Source organism: Parasteatoda tepidariorum, chromosome 7 (assembly GCF_043381705.1).
Source record: "Parasteatoda tepidariorum isolate YZ-2023 chromosome 7, CAS_Ptep_4.0, whole genome shotgun sequence".
NCBI lineage: Eukaryota > Metazoa > Arthropoda > Arachnida > Araneae > Theridiidae > Parasteatoda > Parasteatoda tepidariorum.
This window is the reverse complement of record NC_092210.1, coordinates 67,617,861-67,642,750: the sequence shown is the minus strand read 5'-3', so window position 1 is coordinate 67,642,750 and position 24,890 is coordinate 67,617,861. Positions and strand designations below refer to the sequence as shown.

At 29.2% G+C, this 24,890-nt stretch overlaps 1 protein-coding gene and 1 long non-coding RNA gene across 2 annotated transcripts in view; one reads left to right on the top strand and one right to left on the bottom strand.

Moving 5' to 3' along the window:
- Positions 1 to 383: 383 nt before the first annotated feature.
- LOC107456749 (uncharacterized) lies at positions 384 to 15,449 on the bottom strand. The gene is made up of 8 exons (XR_001585748.3): positions 15,291 to 15,449; positions 13,442 to 13,459; positions 11,984 to 12,001; positions 10,242 to 10,386; positions 5,963 to 9,036; positions 4,471 to 4,488; positions 3,040 to 3,057; positions 384 to 557 (listed from the first exon to the last, which is right to left on the bottom strand). It is a non-coding gene; the product is annotated as an uncharacterized lncRNA (long non-coding RNA).
- Positions 15,450 to 22,434: 6,985 nt separating this feature from the next.
- The window catches only part of LOC122270499 (uncharacterized), a 3,796-nt gene continuing 1,340 nt past the window's right edge, over positions 22,435 to 24,890 (top strand). The window contains exon 1 of the mRNA XM_071183794.1: positions 22,435 to 22,558. Within this exon, the coding sequence (XP_071039895.1) occupies positions 22,435 to 22,558 (124 nt within the window). The remainder of the gene's footprint in view (positions 22,559 to 24,890) is intronic.

Here is a 24,890-nt window from a genome sequence, read left to right as displayed (position 1 = left end):
TCTACACATTCCGATCAAAGTAATCACCCACCCACTTACTGACCGCAGCCAGTGATGCTAGAATTTGGTGTTCAGCTGAGAACCGTATCATTACGATCAGTCCACAGAGGGACGTAAAAAGAACGAAGTTGCCGTATTAAAATAATTTTGCAAATTTTTAAGCCTCAAAATCACTTTACTCATCCACGGTATTAATCTCAGTGTTCCTATATATGTTTTTGATTTCTCATTTTGAGGTGGGCATAATCATTTTTAATTAGATCTTTTTACCAAATATATTAATGCGTAAAAAATGTTACTACTTGGAAAAATCATGTAAATGGAAAATTGTAAAAGGTGACAAGTATGATTGCAAAAAATTAAGTTTGATTTTTTCCATGAAATGCAATAGTAATTATACCAAGTTTATTACTATTAAAACATTGCAACTTTCATAAATGCTTTTTGTTTAATTTTTTTAATCTTCATTTCATCAAAAAAGTAGCATTTTTATGGAATTCCGTTTTCTAACCACTAGAGAAGAGCGTTAATGGCACCAGCGACATCATCAAGGATAGCTGTAACAAAGAAAAAAAATCTAAAATTCTACTTTATTTAAAAGAAATTCTAAATTATGATCCTTAAAAATAAAAATTGAACTATTGAAATCATTTAAAAAATGTAACTTATCCGTTAGGTGAACACTCACTTTTTATTGATTTTGTAAATTATTTTAATTTCATTTTGTCATTTATAATATTTGCTATCATTTTTCTTTAATTCTTCATTTTATTTTAATGCTTTAAATCCGTAAGTACTTTAAGGAAATTGAATGAAGCTTACCCATTAAATAAAACATTTTAATATTGATTGCGTCTTTTTTATGCATAAAGAGTATTAAATACATCACTTAATGTTATTAATAATGTGTCTGATATGAAAATTAAATGTCAGAAGGTCATTTTGTTTTAGAATCTCATACGAATATAATCAGTAATATTAAAAAAATAATCACAATTAACATGGAAGAAATGCTGATTCTTATAAGGATTTAAATCCACAATATGTAAGTTTCATATTAATAATATACGTTTCTGCTATAAATTGAATAACGCGAAATTTAGCAAGAAATGTTGTTTTGACGTCACAATAAAATATCTTTAAAATTATTCATTTGCTAAAAGTGTCTAAAAAAGAACAGCGATTTTAGAAAAACTAATTAAAGAAAAACAAAATAAGATGAAGGGTGTCTAGCGGAGAACTGACTTATTTCCGAATCAAAGATCTCGGAAATAAAAGGAGATGGAGGACTGAAACAGGCGGTATGTTAACTGTGAAAGCGGTAAATACTTTATGCAGAAATTTTGGAATTTAATTTCAAATATTGCCAACAGATGTAGCTGCATGCTTTTGGAGATCAAAACTATTAGTTTTAGTTTTAAAACAGGAATGGAGACAGTAATTCTTGAATAGGATGCTTATACCAAGTATAATATTTAACACTTTGTGATTTTGGTACCGAGATATCATAGGTTTAAAAACAGCTTTACAGCATTTGTATCCTTTACAAGATCTCAGTACGGCTCCATCTTTTGTCAACTTTTTCAACGAAATTCTAAAATTTCAGTATAAATTTTAACCGCTTTTACTATAGACATATCGTTGCTTCCTTTCTCTAACGCCTTTTATTTCCGAGATTTTTAATTCTGAAATCAGTCAATAATTCGTTGAACATCCTTTAGAAGTGTAAAGTTTAACGAAATCTACTTAGAAAACCAGTTAGTTTTAACCCCTTCCTTCTCGCTCCCGTGAAAATGACGGGGTGAGTTTTCGCCCTCTATTTCTCGCTCCCGTGATATTGACGGGCTGGAGTGTTCAGTAGTAACATGCCAAAAAGAATAAAACTAATTAATTTCCTTTGTCCGGAATATATTTTATTTCTCATTTTACACACCAGGTGGCAGTACCAAGATATTTTCAAGGTAATTGTAGATAGCTAGTTTATTTTCAACTATAATGTAAGCCCTAGTCATCACGTAATACAAATACAAAGGTAAAAAAATAGGCACTTTTATGACCGTTTTCTTGAAAATTAACCGATCGTTAAGGGATTAAATCAGCAATGTCATTTTTATGCCTTTACAAATATTTTTGTAGCTTGATGAGAATAAATTCCTTGATTTCCTTAGAAGGATGCAAAGATTCTTCGTTTTACAAGTTCTTTTTTTTTAAAATTAAAACTGGAGTTATTTTTAATGCATAAAAGTAAATTGAGTGAGTTTGATAGTGCATAAATTAAAAATGTGTGGTATCTTAAGACATTATCTAAAAATGCCATGCACAGAAATGTATACCTCTCCACTTTCTTATTAAAATTCAGGAAAATTATTTCTCAAACTGCTTTTTACGATGTTTCATTTATAACAAAAAAGAGCACTTTCAAAAGTATAATATAAATAAAAATATAATATAAACTATAAATTTTTCCAAAAAAGTATCAAAATGAAAAAGGGGTTGATTGTGGAGACATTTTAGGACGAAAAATATTTTATCAAAAAATCTAAAATTTTCTCATTTAACAAAGTCAAAGCACTTTTTTTTTATCAAGTTTAATATAAATTTAAAATGAAAATTTAGAGAATGATTTAAGAACTTTACATTTCGTTTAGAACTTAGATTCTCGAATTCGAATACTAATTTAATTTTATATAATAGCTACAGATTATTCATTTTTACTAGACTGAAACTTCATATCGATGATAAATGCATACGTTTATTATACATTTGCATAATACTAAATTTGTGTAATCCATACTAAATGTGTGCCATAATTTATGCTATCCTGAAAATTTTCAGAATGGCATAAATTACATAACTAGTTTAAATCCTATGATTCATTGCCTCTATAACACGATCGAAATTTAGAAACATTTTATAAAATAAAATTGAAACATTACTTTCGGATATACCCTCATATTTTAACATATATTTATTCTATACTTCTATTCAGTAAAATTTATGCAATAATCTTAACTGTTTTACATAAACAATATGACTTACTATCTCCATCGACAACAGCTGAAAGAAAAGAAAATTATTAGTGATCAACAGTAATGGATCTTTTTCTTTAAATTCACATATTAAAACTATTAGTTTTCTACTAATTTCGCATCAAAGGATTATTTTCATCTTTTAACTAGCTAAAAGTGCATAAAAACGTGAAATATCATCCCTTGGGATTATAGATACGCTTTTCAATTTAAAGTAGCTGTTAATTCTAGAACATTTAACTTCGAGATTATATGTGTGTTTGCCGTTACATACTATGTTAAAGACAAAAATAAAAATAATTGGTAGCTTTAGTAACCCTTTTTAATGAAACTTCTATATTTCTCATATTTGAGGTGATGTTTGAAAGAAAATTGGGAGAAGATGTTGGAAGAAAAGTTTAACTGAAGATACATCGTCTATTTAAAGCATTTATTAGTAATACTAAAAGTGTAAAACGCACAATTTTCAATTGATAGCGTTTCGTGAAGTTAATGATCTCAGGAAATTTCAATATATTTTCAAGTCTGAGATTGTAGTTCAATTCGCAAGTACAAATGGTAAAATATAGCTTCGTTTATTAATATTGTTACACGAAGAACAGTAGTGACAAGGGCATCCATTGTTGTGCGTAAAATTTTTGAGGGCAATTTTCAACCCATAAGAGATACATATTTGTCATTTAAAAATATAAATAACGACATTTTATTAATAAATGATTGCTCTTAATTTTATTTAAAATGTGACTCTATATGGCAGCAACTCCGATGTTCTAGAAAATTGTATCCTTAATATCCTTAAAAATTGTATTAAAAAGTAATTGCTATTTTTTGCAATTCTTTACCGAACAAAAAATAAAAGAAATCGTAACTTTTACAGTAATATTTAAAGTAAAATTACTGTAATTATAAAAATATTACTGTGAAATTTCTACTGATGTTGCATTCAGTATGCCGGCATTTTTTACCGTAATTTGATTCAACATTTTTTGCAGTGTAGATTAGGATTACTCTGCTAAACGTATTAACGTATGCCGATTTTATTTCAACATTCCGTCCAAATCTTAAATTATTCGCTACACATTTTCTCATATTGATGCATAGTGAAAGTTAATAGATCAATTACAATAGATTGTAAGACAATTTATTACAGAATCTTGAATCATTAATTCTTAACTCATTTCCTAAGATTATTCATAATAACTTACAAGCAATCAGTCACAAAATTTCTCCAGATAGAATAAGCTTCATAATATTTTATATAAGTTTCAAACATACGAATTAATGGATCTAATGTAACAAATAACAATGTTTTAAAAGTTAGCTTTTTTAAAAAAATAAAAAATAAAACAATTTAGTTTTTAAATATTACTCTGTGAGAAAATGGACTTTTACTATTTAACTTCGGCATACATTTATTGCGATAGTAGAAAATTTTACTTACATTTAAGTTGAGCAGAAGCTGTAATGAAATAATATAACTCAATATTAATATTGATTCAATAATTGAAATACCATGATTTCAATAAACTAAATGGCTTGTACCAGTTAGTTTTAATAAACCTACTTGTTGGAAATAAAACCCAAAATACAATATTTAAACATCACCAAAAAATGTTGTTATAGTTAGAATTTAAGCAAAGAAATTTAGATGTTCTACTTTTTTTTAATGATGTTTTGTTCCTTTAAAATTACATATGATTTCTTTGATTGACTAAAGGTTGAAATTTGAGAAGCGGATTCCTTGACTATCAAGTAACTGTTATTTATAAGAAATTATCATTAAACAATTATTAATAAACAAATATTAATAAGCAAATATTAATAAACAAATATTAATAAACAAATATTAATAAGCAAATACTAATAAACAAATATTAATAAACAAATATTAATAAACAAATATTAATATTTTGCTTTGTCAATGCTGGGACTCGAACCCTCGTGCTGCTGGTCATGAGATTATATATTTAGCCCTCTCTGCTACAATATGTACCCTTCTGCAAGGAACTAAGTGTCTTCATTGGATGGGTCTAGTTAGTGTGATAAAATTCTGTTTGTTTAACAGCGTATTAGGTGAAGGCATTTAAAAAATGGTTTACAGTTTGAATACTATCTTATGTACGGTTACTTTACTGTTTTGTTTAAATATAGTAAAAAAACAATTAAATAATTGTTATTTTACCATTTTTTTCTCGAGAAATTTATAACAATGGAGATGTAAGAATAAATGGAAGCTACTAAAAGCGGGATCGCGACTATCGATTAAATGGTCAAGCACCTGCCATGGAAATTTCTGCAGCAAAATTTTCGTCACACTCACCATCTGCAGATGACCATTCTCGTAGAGATTCATATCAGCTCTTGAGCCGGAAAAAATTCTACTATCATCAGGCATCTCTTTCCAATAGTCATAGATTTGTAAATAGTTATAGCAGACTGGTTCTATTCCAAGGCCAAATTTGTATTTTCTTTCCTTTTTATGTGAAGTAAAAACTTATTTCCCCTATTGACCTACGTAGTTTTTTATAAAAACATTTATGAATTATAATGAATTATTATTATGAACGTTAAGACTCTCATCCCGATGATCATATATAAACCTACTGCATAACAAATTTTGCGCCATTTATAAAAGCAATACATTTTTGTACAATACATGGCAATATTTTCGCAATATTAAAATTCTCTTATTATTATTTTTCCATTATATTTAAATATATTTATTTTTCAGCGAATATAACTGGAAAAAGTTCTTAAAGAATTGTTTTTTTAAATAAATATGTTTTACGGGTCATGAAAAACGTTTTAGTTAGATATTAAAATTTAAAAAATCTAATTATAATCTAAATAGATTTAACAAATACAAATAGTGTTTCAAAACTTTTTATAGAAGTTAAAATTAAGACTAATTCATTTTATTAAAATATACTTACAAATTGCTATTAAAGCAGCCATGACGGCAGCATATAAGGTAGTTGTAATTGAATTCATATTGTAAAAAGTAATGCTTCTTACATACCAAGTACATAAAAGCAATTCAGAAGTCTATTTATAAGGGAAATATTTTTATAGGAAACGTTTTTTCAGCACCTGAGTCAACTTAGCATACAGATTTATTATTTATTTTTGAACAAAATAAATCTAATTACATTTTACTGCACAAAATGTTTCAGGTTGTTTGAACAGTTTAAAAATAAATCTTTCGAAGTTAATAAGAAAGACAGTAACTATCTATAAAAGGGTTTTATGTGTAATTTAGTAACTATTAGGAAAAATGCAAGATTATGATTCATTTGTGTCAAACTTATATGTTCTTTGAACTATATCATAGTAAAAATACTTGCTCTTTAGCTGCCTATCGTTGTATATATTTGCTGCTGATTTTCTTTTTAACCATGCATTTGCCTTTCAATTTTGAATTGTCATTCTATCGTAAATTTGATCGTGATTTAAAAAGCTAAAGGAATATAGAGCTATAACCTTAAAAAACTAAATTTTATGCTTTCAAAATAATTCAGATTGAATCGACAGACAATCAGCAATTTAACGACACACGCTGAAAACGATATGGTCAAAACTACCAGACTATAGTAACATATACCATGTTTTTAGCTCTATATGTAAAATATTATATGCTTATGTGCATCGTATTTTTTGTTAAATAATTTACTTATTATACGTCAGTTAGTAGATGGCAACGAGAAGAGTTTTGTGGTTGCCATGGTGATATTTTGGAATGTAAATAGTTTTTGAGAGAGTGTAAGATTTGTTTTTTTGGAACGGCGATGCTGTAATTTTGTTGTTTAGTTAATAAATCTTCCTTTTAATAAACGTAACAGTCAAGTTTTTTTAATCATTTGATTCGAAGTTCTTTGAGTCTTATTTGAGCTTAGTTGGTATTTTTTATTTTTTGACATATAGGAGCAGCAAAAAGTTCAAAAGTTCGCTAATTTTTACCAAAGAGCTTTGATACAATTTACAATAAAATATGGTTTTATAATATTTTACAAAATTTGATTTTATCATAATAACTTAGAGCATGTCATAAAAACAATTTGTTTGGAAATCAAATTAGCATCTTCTTTTTTTTAATTTTAATATTTTTTGATACTTCGATATCTGAACTATTTCGCATAATAATAAATGTACATCTCCGCTACTAAATATGTATTTAGTTTCATTTGATAAATCAGCGTCTATTATTAATTATTCCGAAAAGCGTAACTATTCCTTTCTAAGTGTCAAACAGTGTATTAAAATTGTTTAAATTGAAAACCGTCATTTGACACACAGACCACCACTGGTAAAAGTTGTTTTAAACAATTTCAATCTACAACTAAATCTGTCTATTTTTAATCTATCTAAAAAAGGGCTTCTTGAACTTAGGAGAAAGTGTGTCAAAATTGCCCATAGACAAATACTGAAAACCCCATTCATTCAAAATAGAAATAGTATGCACTTATTTTTGAGCCAAATGGGGGCTTATGATATGAGAAATGTGTTAGAGATGCATTCGTTAATTGCTGGCTAGATTCGAACAAAAGGACCTCCGGGCTCATAGCAGGATATTCTAGCCACTATTGTTGTAGAGGAAGAATTGGGAAGTTTTATATAGGGGCAGCCGGATTGACACATCAAGTCATAATAATTTCCTATTTTAATGCTACGAAAAGTTGCAGGTGGGAAAATATGGTCGCAATAGCTTAGTATAGAATTCCATCATTTTAATTTCGCTTTTTGTTTATTCACTATATCATAAAAACTTTTAAGCGATGTAAGTGATGATATGTTATTGTGGTTGCCTCTATATTATGCGCCCCAACTATATATGGTGTTTATATCATCCTTGATTTTGAAAGGTTCTTGGTTTGAATCCTGTCGGCAGCCAAAGAGCATCTGTGTAACATATTTCTCCCTCCTCATGCATTTTGTTTAAAAATGAGTGTATGCTGTTGTAATTTTGAAATTATAGGGTTACCAAATTCGACTATTTTTAATTTGGAGTTATTTTAACTCATTTTTGCCGAATTCTGTGAAAACTTTTTTTTTAAAGTGAATTATTTCAAGCTATTCCTTTATCATTTAGCCTAGGGAATAAATTTAATGGTTTTTAATACGTCCAGTCAAATTTAATTGTTATAATATGGAAAGAGGATCACTATACAACTATTAAATGATGCGATAGAAAAAATTTCATTTTATTGGACAAAAATAATAATAAATATCTTTCTAAACTCAACTTTTTATCTTTACTTCCTTTTGTGTATATTTTGTATTACATGCACATATTACATGATACATTGTCTTTTTTCGGAACTATAGTTTTTTTTAAAGTTACCTCATGAAACCATTTCATAACTCTTAATTCTTACCATTTTCCCCAGTAGTATTAAAAATCTAATATTAGTAGTAGTAGTAGTAGTTATTTATTTACGTTGCACTAAAGCTGCACAGTGGGCTATTGGTGACGGTCTGGGATATACATCCCTGAAGATGATCCGAAGACATGCCATCACAATTCCGAACCTATGTGGAATAGATGACTCCTCTGCTTTGGTAGCCCGACGACCTGTGTTTGACGCCGAACACTTTACGGTACAACAGTTTAACGAGGACCATTCCGCACACCCTCTGTGTCTACACAAGCTGATCAAAGTGATCACACACCCACTTACTGACCGCAGCTAGTGATGCTAGAATTCGGTGCTCAGCTGTGAACCATATCATTACGATCAGTCATCTGAGGGACGTAAAAAGAACAACGTACATTTTGTGCAAAGTACAAAATTGTAAAAGGTGACAAGGATAATTGCAAGAAATTAAGTTTGATTTTTTACATGAAATGTAATAGTAATTATACCAAATTTATTACTATTAAAACACTACAACTTTTATAACTGTTTCTTTTTAATCTTCATTTCTTCAAAAAAGTAGTATTTTTTTGATATTCTGTTCTCTAACCTTTAGAGAAGAGCGTTAATGGCACCAGCAACATCATCAAGTATAGCTGTAATAAAGAAAGAAAATCTAAAATTCTAATTTATTTAAAAGAAATTCTAAATTATGAACCTTAAAAATAAAAATTGAACAATTGAAATCATTTAAAAAATGTAACTTATCCGTTAGGTGAACACTCACTTTTTATTGATTTCGTAAATTATTTTAATTTCATTTTGTCATTTATGTTTTTCGCGATCATTTTTCCTTAATTGTTCCTTTTATTTTGATACTTTAAATTCTTAAGTATGTTAAGGAAGTTGAACGAAGTTCACCGATGAAATAAAACATTTTAATATGGATTATGTCTTCTTTATACATAATAAAGTATGAAATACATCACTTAGTGTAATTAATAGTGTGTTTGATATAAAAATTTAAATGTTAGAAGGTCATTTTGTTTTAGAATTTCTTAGGAATGTAATCAGTATTATTAAAAAAATAATCATATATAACACGGAAGAAATGCTGATTTTTTTAAGAATTTAAATTCACAATATGCAAGTTTTATACTAATAATATACTTTTTTGCTATCAATTGAATGACGAGAAATTTAGCAAGAAATGTTGTTTTGACGTCACAATAAAATATCTTTAAAATTATTCACTTGCTGAAAGTACCTAAAAAAGAACCACGATTTTAGAAAAACTAATTAAGGAAAAAAAGAATTAAATAAAGGGTGTCTAGCGGAGAACCGAACTATTTCCGAATCAAAGGTCTCGGAAATGATGAGAATAAATTCCTAGATTCCAGCTTGATGAGAATAAATTCTTTACGTTGCACTAAAGCTGCACAATGGGCTATTGGTGACGGTCTGGGAAGCATCCCTGAAGATGATCCAAAGACATGCCATCACAATTCTGAACCTCTTCAGAATGGATGACTCTTCCGCTTTGATAGCCGGACGAACTGCTTTCGACGTCAAACAATTTACGGTAGAACAGTTTAACGAGGACCGATACCGCATATCCTCAGTTTCCACAAAGGCTGATCAAAGTGGTCACCGACCCGCTTACTGACCGCAGCCAGTGATGATAGAATTCGGTGTTCAGCTGAGAACCATATCATTACGATCAGTCCACTGAGGGACGTAAAAAGAACAACGTACATTTTTGTACAAAGTACAAAATTGTAAAAGGTGACAAGTATGATTGCAAAAAATTAGGCTTGACTTTTTACATGAAATGTAATAGTAATTATTCCAAATATATTACTAATAAAACACTGCAACTTTTATAAATGCTTTTATTTATTTTTCTTAATCTTCATTTCATCAAAAAAGTAGTATTTTTTATGGAATTCTGTTTTCTAAGCATTAGAGAAGAGCGTTAACGGCACCAGCAACATCATCAAGGATAGCTATAATAAAGAAATAAAATCTAAAATTCTACTTTATTTAAAAGAAATTGTAAATTTTCTAAATGATGAACCTTAAAAATAAAAATTGAACTATTGAAATCATTTAAAAATTTAACTTATCCTTTAAGTGAATACTCACTTTTTGATTTTGTAAATTATTTTAATTTCATTTTGTCATTTATGATATTCGCTATTATTTTCCTTAATTCTTCGTTTTATTTTAATGCTTTAAATTCTTAAGTATTTTGAGGAAGTTGAATGAAGCTTACCGATGAAATAAAATATTTTAATTTAAATTACGTCTTCTTTATTCACAATAAAGTATAAAATTCATCACTTAATGTCATTAATAGTGTATTTGATATAAAAATTTATATGTTAGTAGGTCATTTTGTTTTAGAATTTCATACGAATGTAATCAGTAATATTAAAAAAAAATCTTAGTCAACATGGAAGAAATGCTGACCTTTTTAAGGCTTTAAATCCGTGAGTTTCATATTAATAATATACGTTTCTGCTATAAATTTAATATAGAGAAATTTAGCACGAAATGTTGTTTTGACGTCACAATGAAATATCTTTAAAATTATTAATTTGCTAAAAGTGCCTAAAAAAGAACAGCGAGTTTAGAAAAACTAATAAAAGAAAAACAGAATAAGATGAAGGGTGTCTAGCGAAGAACTGACTTATTTCCGAATCAAAGATCTCGGAAATGATGAGAATAAATTCCTTGATTTCCTTAGAAGGATTTAGAGATACGTTTATCCTTCTCTTTATCGGTTCTTTTTTTAAATTTAAACAGGAGTTATTTTTAAAGCATAAAAGTAAATTGAGTGAGTTTGATAATTCATGAATTAAAAATGTGTGCCCTCTTAAGACATTATCTAAAAATACCATACACCGAAATGTATACCTCTCCACTTTCTTATTAAAATTCAGGGAAATTATCTCTCAAACTGCTCTTTACGATGGTTCATTTATAACAAAAAGAAAACACTTTCAAAAATATAAATTTTTCCTAAAAAGTATCAAAATGAAGAAAAAAGTTTTATTGTGGTCACTTTTTTAGGACAAAATATATTTTATCAAAAAATCTAAAATTTACTCATTTAACACAGTCAAAGCACTTTTTGTACCAAGTTTAATATAAATTAAAAATGAAAATTTAGAGAATGATTTAAAAACTTTACATTTGGTTTAGAACTTACATTCTCGAATTCGAATACTAATGGAATTTTATATTTTAGCTACAGATTATTCATTTTTACAAGACTGAAACTTTATAATGATGCCAAATGCTTACGTTTAATATACATTTGGCATAATACTAAATTTGTGGAATCCATACTGAATGTGTGCCACAATTTATGCCATCCTGAAAATTTTCAGAATGGCATAAATTACATAACTAGTTTAAATCCTATGATTCAATGTCTCTATAACACGATCAAAATTTAGAATCAGTTTATGAAATAAAATTGAAACATCACTTTTGGATATCCCTCATATTTTAACATATTTCGGATATCCTTCATATCAATAAAATTTAAAATTCATGTAATAATCTTAAGTGTTTTACATAAACAATGAGACTTACTATCTCCCTGTTCAACAGCTGAAAGAAAAGAAAATTATTAGTCATCAACAGTAATGGATCTTTTTTTTAATTCAAATATTAAAACTATAGTTTTCTACTAATTTCATATCAAAGGATTATTTTCATCTTTCCATCAGTTTAAATTGCATAAAAACGTCAAATATCGTCACTTGGGATCACAGATGACACTTTTCAAATTAAAGTATCTATTAATTCTAGAACATTTAACTTCGAGATTATATGCGTGTTTGCAATTGCATACTATGTAAAAGACAAAAATAAAAAAATTTTGCAGCTTTAGTAACCCTTTAGTAAAACTCATATATTTTTCATATTTGAGCTGATGTTTGAAAGAAAATTGAAAAAAGATGTTGGAAGAAAAGTTTAACTAAAGGTACATCGTCTATTTAAGGCATTTATTAGTAATACTAAAAGCGTAAAATGTTCTTTTTTAAATTTATAGTGTTTCGTGAAGTTAATGAACTCCGGAAATTTCAATATATTTTCAAGTTTGAGATTGCAGTTCAGTTCGCAAGTTTGAATGGTAAAATATAGCTTCGTTTATTAATGCTAGTGGGCTGCGCCTCGTACTCGCAAACGCTAGCCAAACCCCGAAAATTGCTACGCAATCTTATATGGGACCAAAGTCGCTTCGCTCGTTACTAACTTCGGTACATTGCAAATGCACAAAATTCTAAGATTTCAAAACAATCATTCAAATCCATATAAAAACTTTTTTTTGAAAAAAATTATATCTTTTTAGTAAATACTAAGTATTAAAATAAATTTGAATTCAAATAAATGACATGTAATTCGCTAAACCTATTAGAAATGTGCTATAGTATAATTCGTGATATAAATCAAAAATCGTCAAATAAATTCGTAATATATAAATTCGTGAAAAAAAGCGCTTTTGACCAAATACTAAAATAGAGATCTATCGACAAAAACTACTCACTTCTGCCTAGCTTAATAGTATAAGATTGCCGCAGCTGATGCTCTCTGATTATTTCAGTTTCCGTTTTTAAAAGCGCTATATGTTGAGCCACCACAGCTAGATTTGGCATGTGACATTTTTTGCTGCAATCATTGGTCGATTCACCGTGAAAGAGAAGTAGTAACGTAAACAAAACAAAGCAAGAATTGCCACCAGCGGAAAGGAAATACGGCCAAACTTTGGGAGCCACGTAAGAGAATTATATATATTAGATTGTTACACGACGAACCAAACATTTTTTAATTATGGTAAAAAAGCAATTAAATAAATTGTTGTTAAGTTTCAGACATACGAATTAATGGATCTAATATAACAAATAATGATGTTCTAAAAGTTTGTTTTTAAAAAAATAATAAATAAAAAATAGCTATTAAATATTATGAACTTAAACAAATGAACTTAACAAATTATTTTACTTCGATATACGTTTAAGTATTGCGTTAGTAGAAAATTTTACTTACATTGGAGTTGAGCAGAAGCTGTAATAAAATAATAGAACTCAATATTAATAGTGATTCAATAATTGAAATTCCATGATTCAATAAACTAAATGGTTTGTACCAGTTAGTTTCTATAAACCTACTTGTTGGAAATAAAACCCAAAATACAATATTCAAACATTTCCAAAAAATGTTTGTTATAGTTAGAATATAAGCAAAGAAATTTAGATTATTTACTTTTTTTAAACAATTTTTCGTACTTTTAAAATTGCATATGGTTTCCTTTATTGACTAAGGGATGAAATTTGAGGAACGACTTCCTAAACTATCAAGTAACTGTCATTTACAAGCAACTATCAATGGACAATTATTAATAAACAAATGTTAATAAACAAATATTAATAAAAAAAGTCTTCTATCAAAAAGAGACACCCAAACAGGAATTTCAACAGGAACAAAGACAGGTGTAGATGGTGAAACATCACGCTATTAGAATTTACATTCTAAAACTAGGGTAAAATAAACAGCAGCAGTCTGTCCATCTAATTAATCATAAAGTTTACGGTAAAGAAGATTTTTTTTTTTTTTACCTTTACAGTTTTGAAACCGTTTGCAACTAATATGGTAAAATAACCATAAATACAAAACCATAATTTGTTTTAACCATTTATTACTAGCATTGTTTCAAAGTCAAAATGAAAAAAGAAATTTAAATGGACATTGGAAAAGGTCTAACAGTTTTATGGTACTGTCATCTATGAGAGAATGAGAGTATTGCATTCTAATAGTCCAGGGTGACAAAATGGGGAGTACGGGACAATAGAAAATCTTCGAGTATCGATTGGAATGTAAAAACTTTTGCGTTGTCAATGCTGGAATTCGAACCCTCGGGCTGCTGGTCATGAGATTATAAATTTAGCCCTCTCTGCTACAATATGTACCCTTATACAAGGAACTAAGTAGGCTCATTAGATGGGTCTAGTTAGTGTGATGAAATTCTGGTTGTTCAACTGTTTTATAATAAAGGCATTTAATAAATGGTTCACAGTTTGAATACTATCTTATGTACGGTTATTTGACTTCTTCATTTAAATATGGTAAGAAAACAATTAAATAAATTGTTGTTTAACCATTCTTTTTCGAGAAATTTTATAATAAATGAGATGAGAGAATAAATGGAAGTTACTGAAAGCAAGATCGCGGCTATAGATTACATGGTCGAACACCTGCCATGGAAATTTTATGCAGCAGAATTTTCGTAGCACTCACCATCTGCAGATGACCGTTCTCGTAAAGTTTCATACCTGCTCCATTGCACCGGAAAAATTCTACTATCATCAGGCATCTCTTTCCAATAATCATAGACGTGTAAATGCTTATAGCAGACTGATTCTATTCCCAGGCCAAATTGGTATTTTCTTTCCTTTTTATGTGAAGTAAAAACTTATTTTCCCACTGACCTACGTAATTTTTTATAAAAACATTTATAAATGTAAATAAACGTTAAAACTCTCATTCTGATCATCATGATTAAGCCTACAGCATAACAAATTTTGCACCAGTTTTAAGAGCAATACATTTTTATACAATACAAGGCAATATTTTCGTATTACTAAATTTCTCCTATTATTATTTTTCCATTATATTTAAATGTATTTATTTTTCTACGAAAATAACTGGAAAAAGTTCTTAAAGCATTGTTTTTTTTAAATAAATATGTTTTACGGGTCATGAAAAGTGTTTTAGTTAGATATTAAAATTTAAAAAATCCAATTATAATCTAAATAGATTTAACAAATACAAACAGTGTTTCAAAGCTTTGGGTAGAAGTTAAAATTAAAACTAATTCATTTTATTAAAACATACTTACAGATTGCTATTAAAGCAGCCATGACAGCAGCATATAAGGTAGTTGTAATTGAATTCATATTGTAATAACTAATGTTTCTTACACACCAAGTACATAAAGACAATTCACAAGCCTATTTATAAAGGAAATATTTTTATAGAAAACGTTTTTAAGCACCTGAGTAACCTCAGCATGTAGATTTTTTATTATTTATTTTTGTCCACAATAAATCTAATTATATTTTACTGGACAAAGTTTTCGGTTGTTTGAACAGTTTTAAATATATCTTTCTAAGTTACATAAAAAGGAGAATTACCATCTATAAAATGATTTTATGTGTAATTTTGTGACTATTGGAGACAAATGCAAATTATGTTTCATTTGTATAAAATTTAAATGTGCTTTTAACTATATCATAGTAAAATACTGACTCTTTAGCTGCCTATCCCTTCTGCTGTTTTTTCTTTTAACCATGCATTTGTCTTTCATTACGTTCAATTTTAAATATTCATTCTATCGTTAAATTTGTAAAAACGCTAAAATAATATAAAGCTATAACTTTAAAAAGCTAAATTATATGCTTTCAAAATAATTCAGATTGAATCGATGGAAAATTAGCATATATTCCCTAATTGTTTCACTTATTGCGGCGTGACCTGAAATGATGGTATTACTTAAAAGGAAGCATTACTATTGGTATGCATGACCCTGTAAAAACACTAAAACAACATTTATCTTTCTTTAAAACTCTTTCATTTTAACCTAATATGCTAAGTAATCATTATTTCGTTAAAGATAAAGTGCAATGCTCAATGCTATTTAATTATTGTTTAACCCTAAAAAACTTCTTAATCGTTTTACTAGAATAGAGGAAATTAATTTTTTTTGCGTTCACGTGGTGGCACAGAATACACAAGATAAAAAAAGTGGTATTCGTTTTGTTTGTTTAGAATTTCTAAGGCAAATAAGAATAATGTGTGTATCTTGCGTCAATTTCACATTCAGGTTAAACATTAATCTAGAGCAATTTCTTATAATAAAACTGACCCCATGTAGCACGCTACGTGTGAGTCAAATATATCGGTTGCTTTGCAAGTGATTGTGTGTATATGATTAGTTTTTCATTATTTATTTTTTTTATGTTTCCAATATTTTTATATTTATTAAGGTTAATTTTTTTACCGCATTTTTGCGTGATTATCTATCCACTAGGGGGCTAAGCCCCCTGTTCGCTGCCGCTCACCAACCCCGATAATTGCTTCGCAATTATTGTCATTTCTTGGCAGAACACAATTTTTCCACTAAAGTTAAAATTATCCACTTAACATATATATGAAGTAAAGGAAATTCTGTTTGCTCACACGCTTGTGCCTCTACTTCTCACGTCCAAATATTATTATCTATTAGTATTATAAATATTTAGATCTATTGGTAAGCAGAAGTAATTTTTCTAAGTAATCATTTTTTAAAATAACAATTGTTATAACAATATATAGTTATAACAATATATTGTTCAAACAAATTTGATGAGTTCACAACCATAATTTAAAATTTTCCCTCACCAAAAGGGCGGATATACTTAATATTACTTTTGCTTGCATCTCATTGCGCATGAAGCTGATTATTAAGTGATAAATCATTTAACAGATCTCTTTAACTGTAACTTATTACAGTATATTAACGTTATTTTCACAACAATAATTATTGTAAGACGGTTAATGAGATTTGACGACCTTTCAAAATAACTTTATCTGAAAATGTAGCTCAGAATTACATTATAATAATAATAAAAAATACAACTATTTTCTTAGTTTTAAATTCGAAAATTGAGTTAAAAAAGTAATAATAACTGTACAGAAAAATAACTTTAAATTAGGGATGCAAAAATCTTTATGGAAAAACAATTCGTCATCGCAACGAACTATAGGGGGCGTTGTTGTATGAGCCGAATACCTGCGATTTATATATGAACAGTCATTCAGTTACTCTGGAGACGTCTTTAATGTAGCGTTTAGCATTGTGACGTTCCTTCTTTATTGTAGCTTATTAAATTTAAAAAAGAAAAATTTTTAATATTCTTTCCTATGCAAGCAAAAGCAAAAGAGTATATCTTTTGTTCGAGAAGGAACATCCAAAACACATCCGAAAAATATTTGCAAATAAACAGAACAAAAAATATATATCTTCTTATTAGAGTTAAAACCTAATGCCTGAGAAATAGTTTTACTAAATTTAATGATACAACATGAAAGGCCTATTTAAACCTTACATTCCATAGTTTGAAGAATCATCTTACTTCAAACATTAAAATATGCAAAAAGTATGCAGAAGCTCACAATTCTATCTAATTTAATTTTGCAAAAAAAGTTTTGTGACAACAGTTTTTATCAAAAAATTTTACGTTTCAATAAAAATCATGATTTATAAACTAAAGAGCGTAAAATAAAGAATACTTACGAAACAAAAAAAACGATTCAAAAAATTCCTCATATTAAAATTAAAAACTTTAATGTTTCTTTTTGCTTTTTTTATTCATAATCGGACGTGGAAAACCATTCTATAGAAAACTATCATCAATTAAAAAAAATTTTTTACAAGTAAAAATTTTCATTATAAAAATTTTAACACTTACCTGCTTTATAAATCCAGAGAATTGCAAATTGATATGTTCTTCATTTGAAAATTTTATTCTCAAATAGTATATACATAGATTATCCCTTCATTACTTTAAGATGACATACCACACAATAAAATTTTATAATTGCAAGATCTCGATATGAATTTCACTATGTAACTTAAAAACAGAATAGTTGAATTCTAATTGAAATTTATTATTCAAAATTAAAAAATACTTACCAAGAAAACGATCAAAATTTATTCATAATCAGCATAAATGATATTATTTCAAGTAATTTGGATGATTCTTTATTGTTGTTGTCCGAATTATATAGATTCAAAAATATGTACTATTCTATAACTATTACAGTTCTGCATGTTCTGAAATTAGGGGAGAGGAGGGCACATGTGAACAGGGGGCACATGTGAACATGGTATGTTTTACCAATATGATTTGAAACGAAAAATATCGAAGAATTTTCAATTGATGGTAGTACTAGTCCTACCTCTCTGAAAAACTTTCAGAACAATGAGACATTTTGTTGTTCTATTCTGACAATTTCTTTGTATTAGCTGGTGTTGCATATATTATAATCACTCGCTTCTTCAAGTGAAAGCATAATATATATCAACTAATAAACTAAAATTAACTATTGCAGATCATTATATGAACATTCAAGTAAGTTTATGACAAGTATTCTTTTTTTTTACTCAATTAAAAATTCTTTATTTTTCAAGTTAGGTTTAAGAAGGATGATGGGGCACTTATGAACAAAACATCTGGGGCAGATGTGAACAGTTCACAAGTGCCCCTACATAATATTAAGATTATTATCCTCATGATATTATAAATTTAAAAAATATGTATGCATTTAAAATTATTATTATTTAATTTTCCATAATTAATTTATTAATTTTTCCTTTAAAAAAAATTTTTTTTAATTAAATGGTTGATCGCGCATCACGCATATTAACTGATACACCTGAGAAAATAGAATTGCTAAAGCTACAAATGAAAAGATAGAAAAAATGAAAAAAAAAAAGCATGAAAGAGTATTAAAGAAGAAAGAAAAAGGCCCATTGCAACTCCCGTGGAACATGAAGTTGCGAAAAACCCAATAACGGAAAAATTATTGTACAGCAGAAAAATTATTTTCTTATTGACAGTACTGTTGTACAATTTAAATTCACATAGTAAGCTACAACCCCCTCAGTATAATGAGTATCTATATCTGTTATATTAAAGATTTTTTTTCCTTGAAATATGATGATTGCTTTGTGTTTTAATCTTGTTCATATGTGCCCCAGGCATGTTCACATGTGCCCCCAGTTGGGGCACATGTGAACAATTGAAGTCATTTTTCTAAAATATTATAAAGTAAAGAAATATTTTATTGAAAAATCTCAAAAAATTCCATAAGACAAAGAAAAGACTATTTAAACATATGGACTTCTTTACTATGAAAAATTGATGATATTTTTTGAAAAATGAAGAAATAAAAAAAATTGTTCACATGTGCACTATTATTGACGACAATGATGTTAAAGTAAGAATAATGATGTATATTAGTTAAAATTTAAAAAAAATAACCTATCTACTAAAAAACCGAAGTTCATGGAAAAAAGACAGTTATTTTGGAGATATTATTATCCGGTATACCAATATTAGTACCAATGCTTAATTAATGCTGGTAATATGCATTAACAGAAATAAAAAAAAATAAGCTGCGTGCTAAATGGCTAAGTTAATAGATAAAAGCTTAATGGAAAATTCGTTTAAATGAGCCGTAGAAAATCACTATACGCAGATGACGTTTAACTAATTTTGGTAATATGTACTACTGCTACTATGGAAATTGGTGCAGTTTTAATAAGAATTCCACAACGGGTTTTCCGTAGTTTCAGAAAGTATTTTTCCAGTAGTAGCCAAGATAGTGCATTAATAGTCAGTGAGAGAAAAATTCAGACTTCAAAGTCCTTATTTAATATTGAAAATTGAATTTTTCATTGCCTGCAAAGTTTTTTATTTTATTTTTTTTTCACTTAAAAATAGTTTTTTGATTTAAATTTTATTATTTTTGCATTTCGTAGTTAATATTTATTTCATTTTTATTACTTTTATATTTTTATTATTATTAATTTAAAACAAATATATGAATTTTCGGTTTACTAAATCTGCGACCATTATCATCATAGACATTTCTTTTTGTTTGTGCATTTCTTTTTGTTTGCAAATATATGCCGGCTAAACGAATCGCTATTAGTCCATCGGCACCTCAAGTGAGTTAAAAAAGACCTACCCGTGTGTCATAAATACCGGAGCAACGGGGAAAAGACTTGAAACTAATCGAGAATACACAGCTCTAACATGTTCTTTAGAAATACTAGCCACGGGAAAAAAGACTGTTAACCAAATGACAACACACTGCTCAAACCCATTTGTCCGAAACATCAAAACAACGGGAAAGATGACTGTTAATCAAACGACAACACATTGCTCAAGCTCGTTCGTCTGGAACATCAGAGCAACGAGAAAGAAGACTGTTATCCAAACGACTACACTCTGCTCATTTTTCAGTAGTCTTGAAAAATCTTAGCTACCACTCATTTATTTTTCCAGGTCATGGGAACCCTGTTCATCTACGAGATGCAACAATTAATGGTGGTAACGTTAATCCTAATGATTTGGGGGAAATTATTATACTGTCGGCTACCTTTAGAAATCCAAGGCACGTGCTTGAATACTCGCTGGATATAATGGCATCTGTTTCTGCATATGGGTGCCCTTATATATTTAAAACATTCACATGCAACCCTGAATGGGTAGAAATTGAAGAGTTTTTGTTACCCTGACAATCGTCATGATATTACCGCACGCGTTTTCAAATGATTTCATTGTGAAGCGTCATTGTTCTGGAGAGACACGCTGTTGGGCTTACTCTATCGAGCGGTACACAGGAGGTTTGTCACATGTATACATTTTTGTTTTGCTTTTTTGAAAAATTACATTATGCCAAATTGATTTGGTCATATCATCAGAAATACCTGATATGTACATTGATACAGACTTATTTCGGATTAACATCTAAAACATGATTCATGGTTCATGCAGCTCACTCAACGAAAATGCATGCCCGATGGAAAATGCACAAATGATATCCAAGATAATTAATTGCTGAGACTATTACTGGGGCAATGACGGTTATCCGCCTTATCGCCGACGGTCAAGAGAAGATGACAGAAGATTCGTCATTTTAAAAATCCGAAATAATGATAACAAACATACAAGGCTCACATCAATGTCCAAACTTGTAATTCAGTGAATGCGATCTAATACATCTGTAAAAATGCAAATAAAAGAAGCGACATGGCAGTTTTTGGATTGTGAAATTCAACTTCAGTGAAGTCAGTCAATATCAACTGGAACACTACATTAGTAGCAACGAAGCAGTCTGCCTCATATTATTACTTCTAATTCATAAACGACATCAAACAGTTCTTCATTTGGCAGTGCACATTGAAAATGGACACCGCGTGTATTAGAAAATAACACTTCAAAAGCACTGTCACCACCACAAACAACGACAACGGCATGCATTTGCAAAAAGGCTACTTTATTGAGAGGTGCCAAAACATTATACATGGAATGCATCGGAGAAATTTTTTCAACGTCGAAAGCAAGGTAAAGCAGTTGAAGGACATCCCAATTTATATTCGACTGATGCATTAGGACGTCTCTACACTATCCACCCCAACAATGCAGAATGCTTCTACTTACGATTACTATTAGTCAACATGCGTGGACAGACGTAGTTTCAAGAATTAAAAACAGTAAACAATGACGCTAAGATTGCCAAAAATTAAACCTTCTAGAAAACGACGCAAATTAGGACCGTTCAATGACTGATGCATCCAATACTGTTCGACCTCAATAAATACGCACGTTATTTGCAATAATATCGACGATGTGTTTTATAAAAAACCCAAAAGATCTTATGAAAAATACAAAGACAACATGAGTGGATACATACCACATCGTTTACGTGAAACAAAACAAAATCTGCTCAGTCACTTCTCATCTGAGGTATGTAATGAAGCCTTAATTTCAATCGAGGACGTATGGTTAACAATTTTCAATTAAATACTTACAACAGGGAACTCCTAAGCCGAATCTATGTACAAAAAATCTTTTTGATTATAATTTTCAACACCAAGCATACTTTGATGTCGACAAACTAAGTTCATTCGTTCAATAAAACTTTTCAAAATTGGTTTCCGAAAAAGGCTAAGCATGGGGCAAAATTTTGACTGCTGTTACAAACCGAAGCCGTGGATCATTTTTCTTAGACGCACCTGGAAGTACAGGTAAAAAATTTCCAATTACCCTTATTCTGGACACCATTTGTTCCCAAAATAAAATTGCATAGGAAATGGCATCCTCTTCAATTGCTGCAACACTTTTGGATGGCGGCCAAACAGCGCATTCAACTCTTAAATTGCTTGTGAATATGCAATTCACTGAAACACCCACACAGAGGAAAATTCTGTAATGGGTAGCATACTTCAATCGTGCCAACTTATTAAATGGGATGACTGTGCTATGGCACGCAGAAAAGCATTAAAGGCACTTCATCATACACTAAGAGATTTGAGAGAAAATGAAACTGCTATAGGTATGACATCAATAATCCCATTCTATAAGAATTTCCAGGTAATGTAAGAACATATAAGTCTACTGTAATAGATCAAAACAAAGTAGTCAACTTCCCAACTAATGGCTTGGCATGCCATCGCTAGTGTCAACATTGCAAATTGGCATACCGATCATTCTTCTCGGAAAAATCCACCCATACTTTGCAACGGTACGTGACTTTCAGTAAAATGAATAATGACCTACATTCTCGAAACTAAAATTCTGAATGACAAATTTAGAGGAGAAGATTTTTTGCCCCTGCGTATCCCAATGATCCTAACAGATATGCCATTCGAATTTAAGCGTTTGCTGTTGCCATGACAATCAACAAAGCACAAGGGCAGTCATTACAAGTATGCGGACTAAAATTTTAAAATCCGTGCTATGTGGCCTGCTCACGATCGAAAGGTATTCTAATTTATTCGTGTACTCTCCGAACGGTAAGACAATGTATTCAAAAGCACTTGAATAAATGTGTTTACAACGAGCCGTAAAGTTGTCAACTGCTTTTGATGCAAATTATTTTCCTTTCAATATACATAGTTTCCATTAAATAAAATTAAGACTGAAAACATTGAAGCGCGCAGGGTACAGCTAGCTACTCTATATTTATGTTTTTATCATGCTTCTTACTCGTTTTCGCAATTTTCCCCCTGTTCTGTGTACGTTGAAGTTTGTATGTGAGATTCCAATTAGCTTTTATTATTTATTTTTAAACGACTGAAAAAAAGTCATGTGAAATGTCTTGAAATTTAATTGAGTAAGAAAAAGCATATTTACCTACTAAAGCATATTGACTGTTCAGTATAGTGTTATAGTGCTACCTGCGCATTTATGTTTAGCACTCTCTTTAACTTCTGCACTAACACTATGAGTGTAGAGAGCATTTTAAGAATATATTATTTTTTGTTAAGGATTCTTCTGATTCCTTTTGAAACATTTTTTACAATGCTGTTTTCATGTCAGCTCACGTTGAAACAGTAATACACAATACGCTGTTTATAAATTGTAAGCGAACAATTCAACGTAGGAGGTTGAATAGAATCAAAAAATAATTAATAAGAATAGTGCAAAATTTAAATATAAGAAAAGGGCATTCAAGTGATCTTTAACAATGCATTTTTGCAATTTCAATACTGCGAGCAAACTACACGACGCCGGAAAGGGATGGGGGATAGAACGCTCGCCTTCTAATGAAGCGAACGAATCCCAAGAGGGTCGGTATTTTTTACAGTAATATAAATTTTTACGGGAATATATTACGGGACAAAAATCTGATGAACCGTAATTTTTAAAGTAATAATTACCATTAGATTCCTCAATTACTCTAATCATATAAATATTACTGTAAAAATTACGGTGTAAAATTTTATGGTAGATATAAAATTTTACGGATGATGCACCCAAGAAGACGATACTTTATACTATAATTTGATCCTGCATTTTGTACAGTCTTGTCCTAGATTAGAAAGATATGTTATTAGATTTATTAATTCAAGAAACCAGTATAAAAAGCAATCTAACGTTTAAGTTCCCTTAATTATTAAAGTATATGCAACATTACTTCTAAAAAATTAAGCCAAATAAAAGAAAATTTTTCTTTTATAGCATATCTTAATATTTTTATATTACTTAATAGGTTTGAAGTTATTATTACAGTTTGAAGATAATTATAAAGAAATATTTGAGGAAAATGCCATGTGCAAACTGCTATACATTCGCTACGTATCAAAAAAAAATCTAATTTAATTATTTAAATAAATCTGATCTAATTCTAAAAAAGAAAAAGATTTTTTCAATTAAATTAGGTTTTAGCTAGATTATATTTAGATTTTTAAAATTAGATTTTAGCTCTTTTTCTGGTAATCATGTGTCCTTCGAATGCGCAGATATGTATCCGGAAGCATGTAAACTCTCTTTACACACATAGTATCCCCAAGAGATTTTGAGCGCGCTGATTGGCTTTCTCGGCAACGCCATCTGTGACGTATGGCTATTTCATTCTGCCATGCTTGTTATTTTCAGCATAGAGTGATTTCTATACTCCAGCTTTTGTGTACAAACTTGAAATGTCAGTTTTTTCAACAGAGAAACTGCCTTCTTCATTTAAAAATGAAGTAAAAAATATTTCCTCAAATACCATTACCCTTAGAAGTAATGTTCTAAATTTAGACGATTGCAATAGGTGGGTAAGGGAATTTGGGGAATTTACCAATACGAAATGGAATTCTAGAACATCCAAACCTCATGGAAAAAGGTTTGTTTGTAGGTAAATAACTAGTTTAGTTATTTTTAAAAAAAATTTGTATTTA